The sequence below is a fragment of the Propithecus coquereli genome, unplaced genomic scaffold, assembly GCF_000956105.1.
Source record: "Propithecus coquereli isolate 6110/MARCELLA unplaced genomic scaffold, Pcoq_1.0 Scaffold353, whole genome shotgun sequence".
Classification (NCBI taxonomy): domain Eukaryota; kingdom Metazoa; phylum Chordata; class Mammalia; order Primates; family Indriidae; genus Propithecus; species Propithecus coquereli.
Window position 1 is genome coordinate 663,101 of NW_012149208.1, and position 12,959 is coordinate 676,059.

The following is a 12,959-nucleotide window of genomic DNA, read 5'->3' on the forward strand; positions in this document are numbered from 1 at the left end:
CTGGACTTTGGCAGCCCTGGTGGCCATCTGGCACAGATGACACAGAAATGTTCCCTTTTAAGTGAAGAGCCCTAACTAACCATACGAGGCGAGCAGCCCAAAGTGCCTGCTGCTGCTGCTGCTGTGGGCCCTGGTGCCAGGTGCCCTGATATTGCCAGTGGCTGCCCCTCGCCCGGCTCCACACCCACACATAGAATCCTGCCAGTCACACCTGTGCCCCTTGGGGCGAGCCTAGAGGAAGTCAGAGCAGACTTCCGAAAAGAGGTCTCCGCAGCATCGGGTCCACAGGCAGAGACGCGGCCCTGTCAGGCGGAGCACCCCCGCAGATCAGCCCTCAGAGGCTCCCAGGTCGGCAGAGCCACACCAGTGCAAAGGGCCGCCCACTTCATGGGGCTACTGGAGGCGTTTCTTGGTCTTAAGTCCTCAGGCAGCTTCCCCAGGCCCTTGTGGCCGGGAGACTAGAGCCAGTGTGGCCCCTGGACGTGGCCTCTGGCCAGAGGGAGTCTTGAGCCTCCTTCTCCCTACTCCCTAGGTCTGCTGGGTCCTGGGGGACGGACCCATTCTAGGGAGCCAGACTTCATGAGCACCTCCCCAGGCCCAACCCTAAACGTGCGGCAACGCCATAGTCACAGCAACTCTGGAGAGGCCAACGCCGAAAGCCCGTGTTTAATGGGGCCTGTCACGGCCTGCGAGGCCCTCGGTGCCTGCGCGCCCACACGCCCAGCTACATCTCATAGAGCTCTTCCGAGGACTGGTCCTGCCTCTTCTGGGGCAAGTCTTCGAGCATCAGGCCCAGCATGTGCGCGATCTCATAGTACAGCTCCTGCAGCCTGAAAAGTGCGGCAGGACAGAGGGGATCTGAGGTCAGGGGCAGGCAGAAGGCCACCCCGGCCCCGCCCACCACATACTTGCACCTGTGCACTCGCCACGCCTGGCGGCTGTGGGAGCAGGGGGGAGCAAGGAGTCAGAGCCAGATAAGTATGGGTTGGAATCCCGGGCCTTCTGCTCTGCCTGAGGCCCCCTGGAGTGAGGGACTCACCTCATGAGCCAGCCTGGAGAGAAACCTCCGGGCTCTGAGGGGAGTAAATGTGTGGGAGGGCCCAGACGGTGCCTTGCCACTCTGGGCCCCAAAGTGGGTGTTCTTCAACCGCTTCCTTTTTAGTCTCTCCTGTCTCTGAAGCCCTCCAGTGTCCTTTTATTGAGAAGCCAGGATAATCATGTCTGTCCCTGCTCAAGAGTCCACTGTGGCTCCCTACTGCCCATGGCCCCTCTGCCCGGTTTTTACATCTTCCCTGCTCCACAATGGCCCATCGTAATCCCAGCTGACTTACACTGGGCACAAGCCCTGGGCCAGGTCAAGCTCAGAGCTTCACATATGCTGGTTTCACTGAATCAGCCCAGCAGCCCCTCAGGTGACAGACAGATGGGGAAAGGGCAGAGACTTGCCCAGGGTCGCACAGGAAGGCGGTGGCAGAACCAGGCCAGAAGCCTCAGCTCCTGATGTGCTGCCCAGTGCTCTCTCCTCTGCCCTCTGAAAAGGGGTCAGTGAGCGAGGGCCAGAGAGTCGAAGGAGCTGGCATTTAAACATACGGCACAGCAGGCTGCGGAGGGGCAGGGGGGCAGATTCCCTCAGCCAAGGCCTGTCCACACAGCAGTCCAGCCCCTGTGTATACATGGAATCTTGCATCCCCCAGCCCACCATCCCCCCCACTGTCCTGGGGCACCCAACCCAGGCCAACCTCGAGGACGCCCCAGGGACGGGCCGGGCTGGGGCTGGGACTGACTTGCACATAGTGGCATCCTGGTTATCCAGAGTGGAGAAGTAGACGTTGACGAAGGGTATGCTAGTGCCAAAATCGTTCAAGACCATGGGGTCCCTGTGCCGCAGGGTTCTCTTAAACTTCTCCACCAGCTCATCGAAACTTTTGTACTCAGCATTTTTCTAGAGAGGAGAGCATAATGAAAGCAATGAGGAGGAGGAGGTGACAGCCAACCTGCATAGAGACCTGGAGACCCTCCGCAATGAGCCCAGGCGAAGGCCCGACCCTGGCCCAGGAAGAGTTTTGAGCCCAGTCCCTAGTTCATCCTGACCCCCTCGGAGCCTGGACCCTCCTGGAGGATGCAGCCACCACTGAACGAGGACAGGTGGCCCACGAAGGAATCAGCTAGAGTCAGTGCGGCCCAGCATGGCCTCCCCCGTGGGCGAACCCTGGGCACAGTCAAGACTGTCAGATGTCCCCACCTCAGAGAAGAGGTGAGGTAGGTGAGCCGACCCACACGGGAGAGGCTCAGCAGGGGGTGCTCGGGGCACTCAGGCCCCCACCACTGCATCGTGCCCGACAGGAAACCTCCACTTTGTTGTGCTCCTTCTTGTGCTGGTTTTAGAAACACGAGCAAACTGAGGCTGTGTGACACCTGTCAGAGCCTCTGCATCTTCACCCACTCGGGGGACCGGGGCCACAGCTGCCGGCACAGCGAGCCCTCAGGAAGAAGCCTCGGCACAGACCGCCTGGCCCCAAAGGGACATTCTGCCCACAGAGGGAGACGTCGTAATCACGGCACCCAGCACTCCAAGAGGTTCAGAGAAACAAAAATGCAGGGAGTAAAACCTGACTCTGGAAATGCAGGGGGAAGGTACCTGCCCTACCTAAGGCCACAGATACCTGAGGCTACCTGCCCTCTACGCAGGCCCCAATACCCCGCCTTCCTGACTGTTTGGTCAGCCCCATCTGTCTCCCTGCCGCGGCGACTACCCACCTGTGTCTGCATCAGCCTGCTGACCTCCTCCTGCTGCCGCCTCAGCATCACCTGCTTCTCTTCCATGAGCGCCGTGTGCCTCTCCAGCATCAGCTCCCGCTCAAACTTCCTGATGGAGTCCTGGAGAGTGGGCGTGATGGAGGCTGGGGCAGGTCGCGATACACACGCACCCCCAGTCTTTCTCTCCGACACCGCGCTGCTGCACAGGCCCGCAGCAGGGGCCTCCCACACACAGGACCAGCCCCGCTCAAGCTGCCAAGTGCGGCTGCAGAGGCGTCCCAAGCCCCCACTGCAAGGCCAGGCAAGTGCGTCGGCTCAGGGAGGAGAGTTGGGCCGGGTGAGGAAGGGCCCCTCTACCAGCTCCCCCCACGTCAGGAGGGAGACACCGCTCGGAGGACTCCCTGAAGACCTGGCCCATAACTCCACCTGCCACACCTACCCTGACCTCCGATCCTCACGAGCACGGCCTCACCTCAGTGTGTATGATCATCACGCCCACGAACATGCTAAGGAAGATGAAAGAGGCAAGCAAGATGAAGATGATGGTGAACGTCCGGCTCACAGCAAAATCCCGATTGTCCAACTGCTCCTGCAGGTCTGTCCAGCCATCGACCTGCCCAGGCAGGGGGGGTATGCTGAGGACCAAGGCCCAGACGGGTGGGCCTCCTTCTCACCTGTGCTATGGGAGTCCCAGTCCAAAGGGCTCTTCCTGCCCCATCCCCGCTGAGGAGGAGGATGGCTCTGCCTCCACATCAGCCCTTCAAAACCTCCCCAAGCCACTGGCTCCAGCCCATGCAAGGAGGCCCAGGAAGGCCAGGCGCCACTGAGTGGACGCACCACTGGGTGGACACCCTGCTGGCTGGTAGGTCTTGGGCTCTCTTCTCTCGAGGCCTCCCAACCTCCCCCAAAAGATACCGCCTCTCTGCCAGGCCAACCTTGGAAAAGACCCCATTCTTTCCAGAGTCCAGTAGAATCTAGACTTCTAGACTTGGGCTTTGTGTGCTTATTCTGGGTGGATTTGTGATAGTCTGTTCCCCAAAAGGCTACGTGACATGGGTTTCATTTATAAATTAAACTTAATCTAAATGTATTATCATTTGAGAACTCTTTGAGAAGTTTTATGACCCTGTGAGACATATGGGAATGCTCTAAGGAGTCACCAGATTAGAGACAGAGACAGATCCCTGTCCAGGGCACTGGCCTCTAAGTGGGGCCAGCCCCAGCCTCCCCAGGCCAGCCAAGTACCCGAACATGGGCAGGGCCCCATGGCAGCCCCAGCGTGTCCTTATGCTCATTCCACCCGGGCAGTCCCTCTCACCACTGCTCCAAACACAGTACCGTGGCCAAACTGAAGAGGGTGAAGAAAGCTGCAGCCAGATTCCCCCAGTTATCGTGGTCACCCCCCTCTGGAACTCCAAACAGGCAGAAGCCCAAGACGGCAAAGATGTACATCAGGATGAAGAGCAGGAGGAGCACAGAGGCCACAGTGTAGACTGTCTGCCCCACGGCAGTGATGAGCCTCTGCAAGGAAGGACAACTACAGTAGGCAAGGGCACCGGGCTGGGTGGTCTCAGAGGACAGAGGTCGGTTCTGCCCAGGTCATAGCTAGCCCCAGCAGTGGTGCCATGCCTGGCACATGGCAGATGCTCAATAAGTGTTGGCTGGTTGAATGGATGGATGGATGAATGAGTGAATGAAATGAATCAACTGTGCCAAGATCGCGTGCTGGATCAATCTAACAGTGGTTTACCAATGCCTGGCATCTACCTTCAGCCACCTATGGGCACCTATTGTGTGTGCTGCCTCAGGTCTAGGGTAGCCTCCCCATCAGCATCAAGCACTCCCCTTGAACCCCACCCTGGCTCCATTCTCACCCTACAGTGTTGTGCTCCTGCTTCACAGCTGAGGGCCAGCCTTGAACGCTCTTTGCCCCAGGTCCAGGAGGACTGAGGGAGCTACCCTGGGAGTGAGAATGGAGTGAGAATGAGGGGAATGTGGCTCTCCATTCCTTCCGGAGAAAGCTGGTCTCTGTCTTGAGCCCTCAGTCTTCCCCCCACGAACTAGGCATTTGTTTATTTTTGCCCATTTGTTTACACTGCCCGTTCCTGGGGAGTACAGCATAGGGCTCCTCTTCGTTCATTATCCGTGCCCTGGAGGTTGGCATGTAGTCGGTACTCCATGCATGTTCACCTACCTAGATGTTTCACAGACATCATTTCAAGGTGGGTAGGTGTTTTCATTTTTCCCGTTTCACAATGAGGAGTCAGAGGCTCGGAGAAGCAAATGTCTTGGCCAGGATCATACTTCAATACAATGGCAGAGCTGGGACCAACTCCCAAGCCCTTTGCCCCATGACACCACTTAGCACTAGGAAAGGAGGAACTTAGAGCTAAGACACAGGACAGTGAAGTTCGGACAGTTTGGGGTAAGTGAAGAAGCAGAGAGGCTGCCCTGCACGTGCACTAGTCTGGCAGCTGCCTGCAAGGGTGAACGCACGCCTGACGCCTCCCTCCTGTCCTTGGGGGAAGAAAATCAGTTTTATTGGATTCATTGCAAAACAGCTGAGATGTAAAAAAAAATTTGCCTTCCTCCCTGCTACACAGAGGTAAACTTCTTTCCCCAAAACTAGTAAGACTAAAGCAGTAAGTCCTCATGAGAAATGCTACGATAGTATCCCATCTGCCCATCGGGTTTGCATAGCCGGAAGTGGGGAGTGCCACACAGCAGAACTTGAGACACATGCAGAAGGGTTGGGGCGATAGGCCTGCTGGGTCTTCCACCTCCAAGCCAGCCCAACAACCCTGAGAGTGGCAGCGCAGAAAAGGTCATGCTCTCTGGGAAGCCCCACGCAGAACCCCCGACAGCTAGTCTTGGCCAAGTTCTTAAAGCACAATCCAAGCAGGCCTTGTTAGTGTGTAGTCCAGAAAGGTGCAAAAACCATCCCAGGGGATGGTTGTCCAGATCCCCTTAGACCAATAGCTCCTTCTTTATGGAAGTCCTGGGCTTTTGAGGCCTACAGCCTGGCCCCCAGTGGATGCCTGACTTTGAATTCCCAGATTCTTTAAGGAAGCAATTCCCAGTGCCCAGTTCAGCTCTCCTGGGGTCTGGGTCGAGCCACAGCTGTCCTCTAGGCCCTGGGGCATTCTGGGTGCGGAAAGGACTCCAGGCAGGGCAGGTGCTCTGAGGGAGCCCTCCTGCACAGTCCCTTGGATGTGCAGGAAACAATCCAGCCCCAGGAGGAGGCAGGGAGGCAGGGAGGCAGGGGAGACTAGGACTCACACCACAGCCCGGCATCTGAAGGTTGTTTTAAGGCTGCAATGCGGGTGAACAGGAAGAGCAGCGGTGCCCAGCTAACAGAACCTCTCTCTGTGCAAAACAGCAAGGAACTGTTTCCTCATGGTGCAGGCTTATCACCATGAGGTAGAAGGCTGGGTGTCATTTTAATTAATCAGGAGTCGGGAGCCAGGACTGTCCCAGAGTGTCAGCTCTGGGCATTGAGAGGTAAGCCCTTTAAGGGCACCTGTAGACTTCAACTAATGGAAACTAGCACAGAGGTGCAAGGCCCCACCTTCAGCAGCTACCGTTCCCCCTGGACGGCATACAGAGAGCGTGGGATCCAGGGTCCCATGACATCCCAAAGGCTACAGGAGAGCCACAGCCAGGGTGGCTGGTGATCCCCAGGGAACCACTGTGGACACAAGGCTCTGCTTAATGACAGAAAAACCCTGAGGCCAAACATGGGGTACATGTTTGGGTACATGCTATGTCTGCATATCCACAGGTCTGGGCACGTCTACAAGGACCAAAGGACGAGCGGGGCCTGCAGTCACCAAGCAGGCCTGGCTTGCTCTGGGATAGAGCAGGCCAGCAGGAAGGTTCCCTGGGCTGGAAGGATGGGCTGCCCCTGCCAGGCCCTCAGCCGCAGCACCTCCAGGCCTTTGTCTTCCAACCAGGCTGCCATCATGCAGCCAAGACAGGTGCACTCGACAGGCAGCTGGCTCCCTCAGCCTCTCCAGGTGCCATCCGGGTCAATGCCCTTCCTTCCCAGACAGGAGCTCCTCCTGCCCCCAGTCTTTTCTGCTTCTCTCCTCCCTGCACAGCCCTGGGCTTCTTCTCCCTCAGTCCACTGCCCACCACCCCTCCTCACATGACTGCCACAGGCCTCAGGCACCCTCATTCCAGTGACCTCTCTCCTGGCCTCACTTGAAAGTCTTCTCTTACCTGAGGACATCACTCCCCAGCACCCTCTCCACAGAGGCTGCCTATTCCCCGCGGCCCTCAGCTCCAGGGGCCACCGCTGCGCTATCCTCGGAGCCCCCGCCTCCACGGGCAGAGCCTCTGCTTCTGGGCAGGGCCAACCTCCCAGCCTCCCACTGCTCCCCACACCTCCATGTCTCTGCCTCCAGGATCACTGCCTACTACTTTCCACCCCATCCTGCTATCATCCTGGGGACCTCTGGCATCTTTACGAATGACCCGCCATCTTCCAGGCCTTTCCATCTGGTGACCCTGGTAGCACTCCTGGCCCCTGTTCCCTTGGTGGCCGACACCTGGAGAAACTGGGCTGTGCTTCCCACGGTCCCATTACTCCCTTGCTCTGAGGTGCCCACCACCTGGCACTGAACACCCAGGCACCTGCAGTCTTCTTTCCTGTCCACCTGCCTTACTCTCGTCCCTACTGACGCCCACGCGCAGCACGTCAGCACTCCCCTCTCCTCCTTCTGGGATACATTTCAGCTGTGGTCCCCAGCCCTGGGCTGTGGGCTGGTACCAGTCTGTGTCCTGTTAGGAATGGGGCTGCACAGCAGGAGGTGAGCAGAGGCCGGGTGAGCAAAGCTTCATCTGTTTTCACAGCTGTCCTCATTGCTCACATCACACACAAGCTCCGCCTCCTGTCAGATCAGCAGCGGCATGAGATTCTCATGGGAGCAGGAACCCTGCTGTAAACTGCGCATGCGCGGGATCTGGGCTGCGCACCTCATGAGAACCTAGTGCCTGATGACCTGAGGTCGAGCCAAGGCGGTGATGCCAGCGCTGGGGAGCGGCTGCAAATACAGATTATCATTAGCAGAGAGGTTTGACTGCACGATAAATGTAATGCGCTTGACTCATCCTGAAACCACCCCGCCAACCCCCGGAAAAATTGACTTCCACGAAACTGGTTCCTGGTGCCAGAAAGGCTGGGGACCGCTGCATTACGGGATCTGTCTCTAGCCTGTGAACAGGGCAGCCACTCGCAGGTCCGAAACAGAGAGTGTCATGATTTGATGCGCACTTTAGAGATGCCCGCTAGCTTCTGGGCCACTTCTGCTCGGGGCTTTCAGCTCTGTGGGAAGCCATTGCAGGAATCCAGGTAAAGACTGAAGGTGACAGTGATGAAAAGATGTGGACAAGTCAGCAGCTGTTTAGGAGGCTACGCAACAAGACTCTGAGAGAGGAGTCAAAGCTGACACTCGGATTTATGACTCGGCAACTGAATGGGCTGGGGAACACTCCTCACCAAGAGACAAAGTACTGGAAGAGGCGCCAGGATTTTGGATTTGAGGTTGGGGTGGGGAGGGGGCAAGTGATGGCTTCCAGTTTACACACTGAGCTTGAGGAGCCTGTGAGACATGAGGGGGCAGCTGGGTCTGAAGGTCAAGGAGAGAGGTGTGGGCAAGCGAAGAACCTGGCAAGCGGAAGAGATCACCTCGAGAGAACAACCAGAGGGAGAAGAGACGGAGAACTCAGGAATGGTCCTGAGAAAACAACACTTATGGGCCAGGCAAAGAAAAAAATGCACCCAAGAAGTCAGGCTGGAGGAACGCCAAGAGAAGGCAGTGACAAGGATGCCAAGGGAAATGGCCACTGGATTTGGTGACAAGGAGGTTGTTGGCAACCTCTGAGAGTCTAATGACTCTGGAGTGGAGGGAAAGAAGCCAGGGCATAAGTGACGGACGAGGAAGGGCGGACTGGCAGTACAGACACCTTTTTCCCGAAGCCTGGCCGTGGAGAAAAGGAGAGGGAGGGCGGGACTGTACTGTTTGGGAGGGGACACACACACAGGTATGCGATTGCATGAGAGCAAGAAATGAATGCCTGTGGGTGCGTGGCAGGGGGCCTCTCCAACATTCTCTTTCTCTTCTCCAGCCAGCCTGGGGAGCCCTGAGTGTGGGGCCCAGGCCCTAGGCAGCAGCCACACAGCCCTGGGCTGGGGGCGGTCTCTCAGCAGGATAGGCTGACATGTGCTAACACAAATAGGTCCAGACCAGCCCCTTCCTGGAGAAGCAAGGATACTGGGTGCAGAGCCAGGGCAAACACACTGCACATAGGTCAGATGCCTGAGGGCATGGTTGAGTGCAAGGGGTCAGCCCTGAGGTTTGTTCTGAAACCTGAGTCTACAAAAGGCTGGTCACTCCATGACTTTCAGCAACCCAGAGAGACTTCTCAGCACAAACAGCACTTCCAGAGCTGCCTTAACAAAATAATGAGACTATTCCCATCAAGAGAAGCAGCAGATATCCAGCTGTTTGGGAAAGCAACTAGTGGCCAAGGCCCCCAAAAAGCTGGAGACTCCTGGGTGTAGGTCAAAGGATCTGTAGCTAAAGAAACTCCATCACTTTCCAGCATAGGAGAGAGGAAAAGTTCAGATGGCCTCTGGAGTCAGACACACCTTTCAAATCTCAGCTCTCACATTTAAATGCTGGGTGACCTTGGGCCTCAATTTCTGCATCTGTAAAATGGAGCTAATAATACTTTTCTTACCATTATTTTCAGATTAAATGAAATAATATTGGTAAATCAACCTGCCACATAGTAGGACTCAATAACTGGAAGATAGTAGTAGAGTCATTATTTCCCCAGGGGCTGGTGGGCAGATGAGCCCTACCAGCCTGCCCTCCCAACGCCATGGCACCCCCAGGGCACTCACCCGGATGCCCCGACTATAGGGGATGAGCTTGAGGATGCGCAGGGACTGCATGCCGTCAGCAATGTGCAGGTGGGGGTAGTGTTTCCCCTTGATCTCGTGGAGGGCATAGGGGATGAAGATGATGATAATGATGACCACGTCCAGCAGGTTGTAGCCATCCTTCCAGTAGTCAAGGGGGTCCACATAGACTTTCATGGAAAACTCAGAGCTGTAGATGGACACAAAGATGATCTCCGAGATCTGCAGCGGTAGCAAGGGTTGGAGGGGTCAGACCAAGCTGCAGAGCCCTGTAGTCCTGGCCCTCTCCCTGCCTGGGCCACCCAGTCAGGTGTGTAGAGGGGTGCTCCTAAGTCTCCCGCATCAGAGAGAAACCCAGGCAGAGTTGCCGGCACCCAGCAGACGCTCAGTGTGCCTGAATCCCTTCCCCTTCTGTGTCCTCCCTACCCGGCGGCCCTGAGCCCAGGGATAGGTTTGACCCCAGGTGCCTGGAAATGACTGAATGACAGACAGAATTACTGCATGGGCCCCAGAGTACAGCAACTCAATGTGTCAGGAAGCCTCAATACGAGGTTTCCCAAGAGAAGATCCCCAGAGTTTTCTGGCCAACCCGAGCATACAAACTATATAAGGAGCATAGATGAAATACTCAAATATCTACTTCTATTTAATCTATTAATTACACACACTTAAAATCAGTTAAGTCATCTGTTTCTGAAGAATATTCTGCTCTTCTTTTCACTTTTACACCTTATGAACCAATCAAATTCTCCTCAAGCATCTGCAACTCCAGTGGCTTTGCTTTTATCAAGAGGTACTTTTTGAGTCATCTGAGTGTTTTGTTACCAAGCTGACTGTCACGCAAATCCATTCACTCACTCACTGGAACAGCTTCGATTGAGCAGACCATGTGCCAAGAAAGTGCCGTTTCAGACACCGGAAAATGCCCAGCCCCCGGGAAGCTTACAATTGAGGAGAAGGAAATAAGCGCTCAAACAGATACATACGGAATGTAACGTCAGGTAGGAAGGAAAATAAATTGGCCAAAGGAGACAGAGGGACTGGTCAGGTCGGGGAGAAGCAGTCCTGGAAGCTATTTCAGAAAAGGTGGTCAACAGAGGTCTCGCTGAAGCCAGAAATGAAGCCAAAATTCAAACTAGGAGAATGCTGCCAGGAAGTTGGGGAAAGGCGAATCCAAGAGCCCTGATGAGGGTGAAAAGGAGGCTGCTCGAGGAACAGCAAAGTTAGCATGGCTGGAACAGAAAGAGGGAGGCAGGGCGGGAGATGCGGCTGGAGAGGCGGACCATAGAAGTCCTCCAAGGACTTTAATCTCAGCCTTGGAGGATTTTGAGCAAAGGAGTGATCTGAACTGATTTACATTTTTAAGAGATCTCAGCAACTTCGTTTTATTGTACACATGGGCAAAGCCTCTCTCAGTTATATACCTGGGAGCGGAAATTACTGGGCTGTAGGATATGAGCATCTTCAACTTCACTAGATTTTGAAGAATTGTTTTCTGAAGTGATTGAACCAATTTACTTTAATATTATCAATGTTCCTATTGTTCTACATCCTGGCCGGCCAATACTTCCACTGTCAGACTTCTTAATTTTTAAGAGTTAATTTCTAATACTTCCACTGTCAGTCTGATCAATATGAAATAGTATCTTATTTTTTATTTTAATTTTCATTTCTCTATTAATGAGATTGCCATCTTTTTATACGTTTAAATTGTGAATTACCTGTTTCTAATCTTTGCCAAATTTTCTGCTGGATTGTTTTGTCTTTTTCTTATTGAGTTGGAAGCCACTTTTACAGATTTTGAATCCTAATCCTTTACCTGCTACATGTGTAACAAATACCTTCTCTCACCCTGACCTTTCACCTTTTTAATGGTCTTTGAATTTAAAATTTTAATGGAATCAAATTTACCAAAACTTTTCTTCATAATTTATTTTGTATCTTAAGAAATCTTTCCCTCCTTGAGACCATGTAAATATTCTCCTATATTTGTTTCTAAAAATGTTAAAGTTTTGCTTTCAAGTTAGGTCTTTAATTCAGCTGTGTATGCTATGAGATAGAAAATCAACTGTATTTTTCCTCCATGTCAATAACCGATCATCCCAGTACCATTTAATGAAGAATCTATCTTTCACCACTCACCTGTGGTGCCATCTGACCCATACCAGGCTCCCGCAGGAGCCAGGTTCTGTTTCTGCATGTTCTGTTCCATTCCATGGGTCTATTTGTCCATCCATGCATCATCACTCTGCCTTGATTATTACAGTTTTCTAGAAGGTCTTATATCTCTTATGGTGATCTGGGACCTTGATGTTACTATTGTAACTGTTTTGAGGTGCCATGAACCACACCCACATAAGATAGCAAACTTAATATTAATAAATATGTATATTCCGACTGCTCCACTGATCAGCTGTTCCCTTAACTCTCTCCCTCCCCTTGGGCCTCCCTGTTCCCTGAGATACCACAATATTGAAATTAGGCCAGCTAATAACCCTACAATGGCCTCTGAGTGTTTAAGTGAAAGGAAGAGTCACATGTCTCTCACTTTAAACTAAAAGTTAAAAATGATTAAGCTTAGTGAGGAAGGCATGTTGAAAGCCGAGACAGGCCAAAAGGTAGGCCTCTTGCTCCAACAGGTAGCCAAGTTGTGACTGCAAAGGAAAGTTCTCAAGGAAATTAAAAGTGCTACTCCAGGGAACACGAGTGATAAGAAAGCGAAACAGCCATATTGCTGATATGGAAAGAGTTCGTGTGCTCTGGATAGAAGATCAAATCCACCACAACACTCCCTTCTGGAGCAAGGCCCAATTCTCTTCAATTCTATGAAAGCTGAGCGGGGTGAGGAAGCTGCAGAAGAAAAGCATGAGGTTGGTTCGTGAGGTTTGAGGAAAGAAGCCATCTCCGTAAGAGAAAAGTGCAAGGTGAAGCAGCAAGTGCTGAAGCAGAAGCTGCAGCGAGTTATCCAGAAGATCCAGCTGAGACCACGTATGAAGGTGGCTGCACTCAACAGCAGGTTGCAATGCAAACAAAACAGCCTTTTATTGGAAGAAGATGCCATCTAGGACTTTTCCTAGCTAGAGCAGTCAACGCCTGGCTTCAAAGCTTCAAAGGATGGGCTGACTCTCTCGTTAGAGTCTAATGTAACTAGTGACTTTAAATTGAAGCCAGTGCTCATTTACCATTCTGGAAATCCTAGGGCCCTCAAGAATTATGCTAATCTACTCTGCCCTAGAAATGGAACAACAAAGGCTAGATGACCACACATCTGTTT

General features: G+C 53.6%; 1 protein-coding gene across 1 annotated transcript in view; it reads right to left on the reverse strand.

Moving 5' to 3' along the window:
• Positions 1-724: 724 nt before the first annotated feature.
• CATSPER3 (cation channel, sperm associated 3) overlaps positions 725-12,959 on the reverse strand; it is a 40,323-nt gene continuing 28,088 nt past the window's right edge. The window contains exons 3-8 of the mRNA XM_012651302.1: positions 9,668-9,907; positions 4,096-4,278; positions 3,230-3,370; positions 2,758-2,877; positions 1,785-1,942; positions 725-830 (exon numbers count right to left, since the gene is read on the reverse strand). Coding sequence (XP_012506756.1) covers positions 725-830; positions 1,785-1,942; positions 2,758-2,877; positions 3,230-3,370; positions 4,096-4,278; positions 9,668-9,907 — 948 coding nt within the window. The remainder of the gene's footprint in view (positions 831-1,784; positions 1,943-2,757; positions 2,878-3,229; positions 3,371-4,095; positions 4,279-9,667; positions 9,908-12,959) is intronic.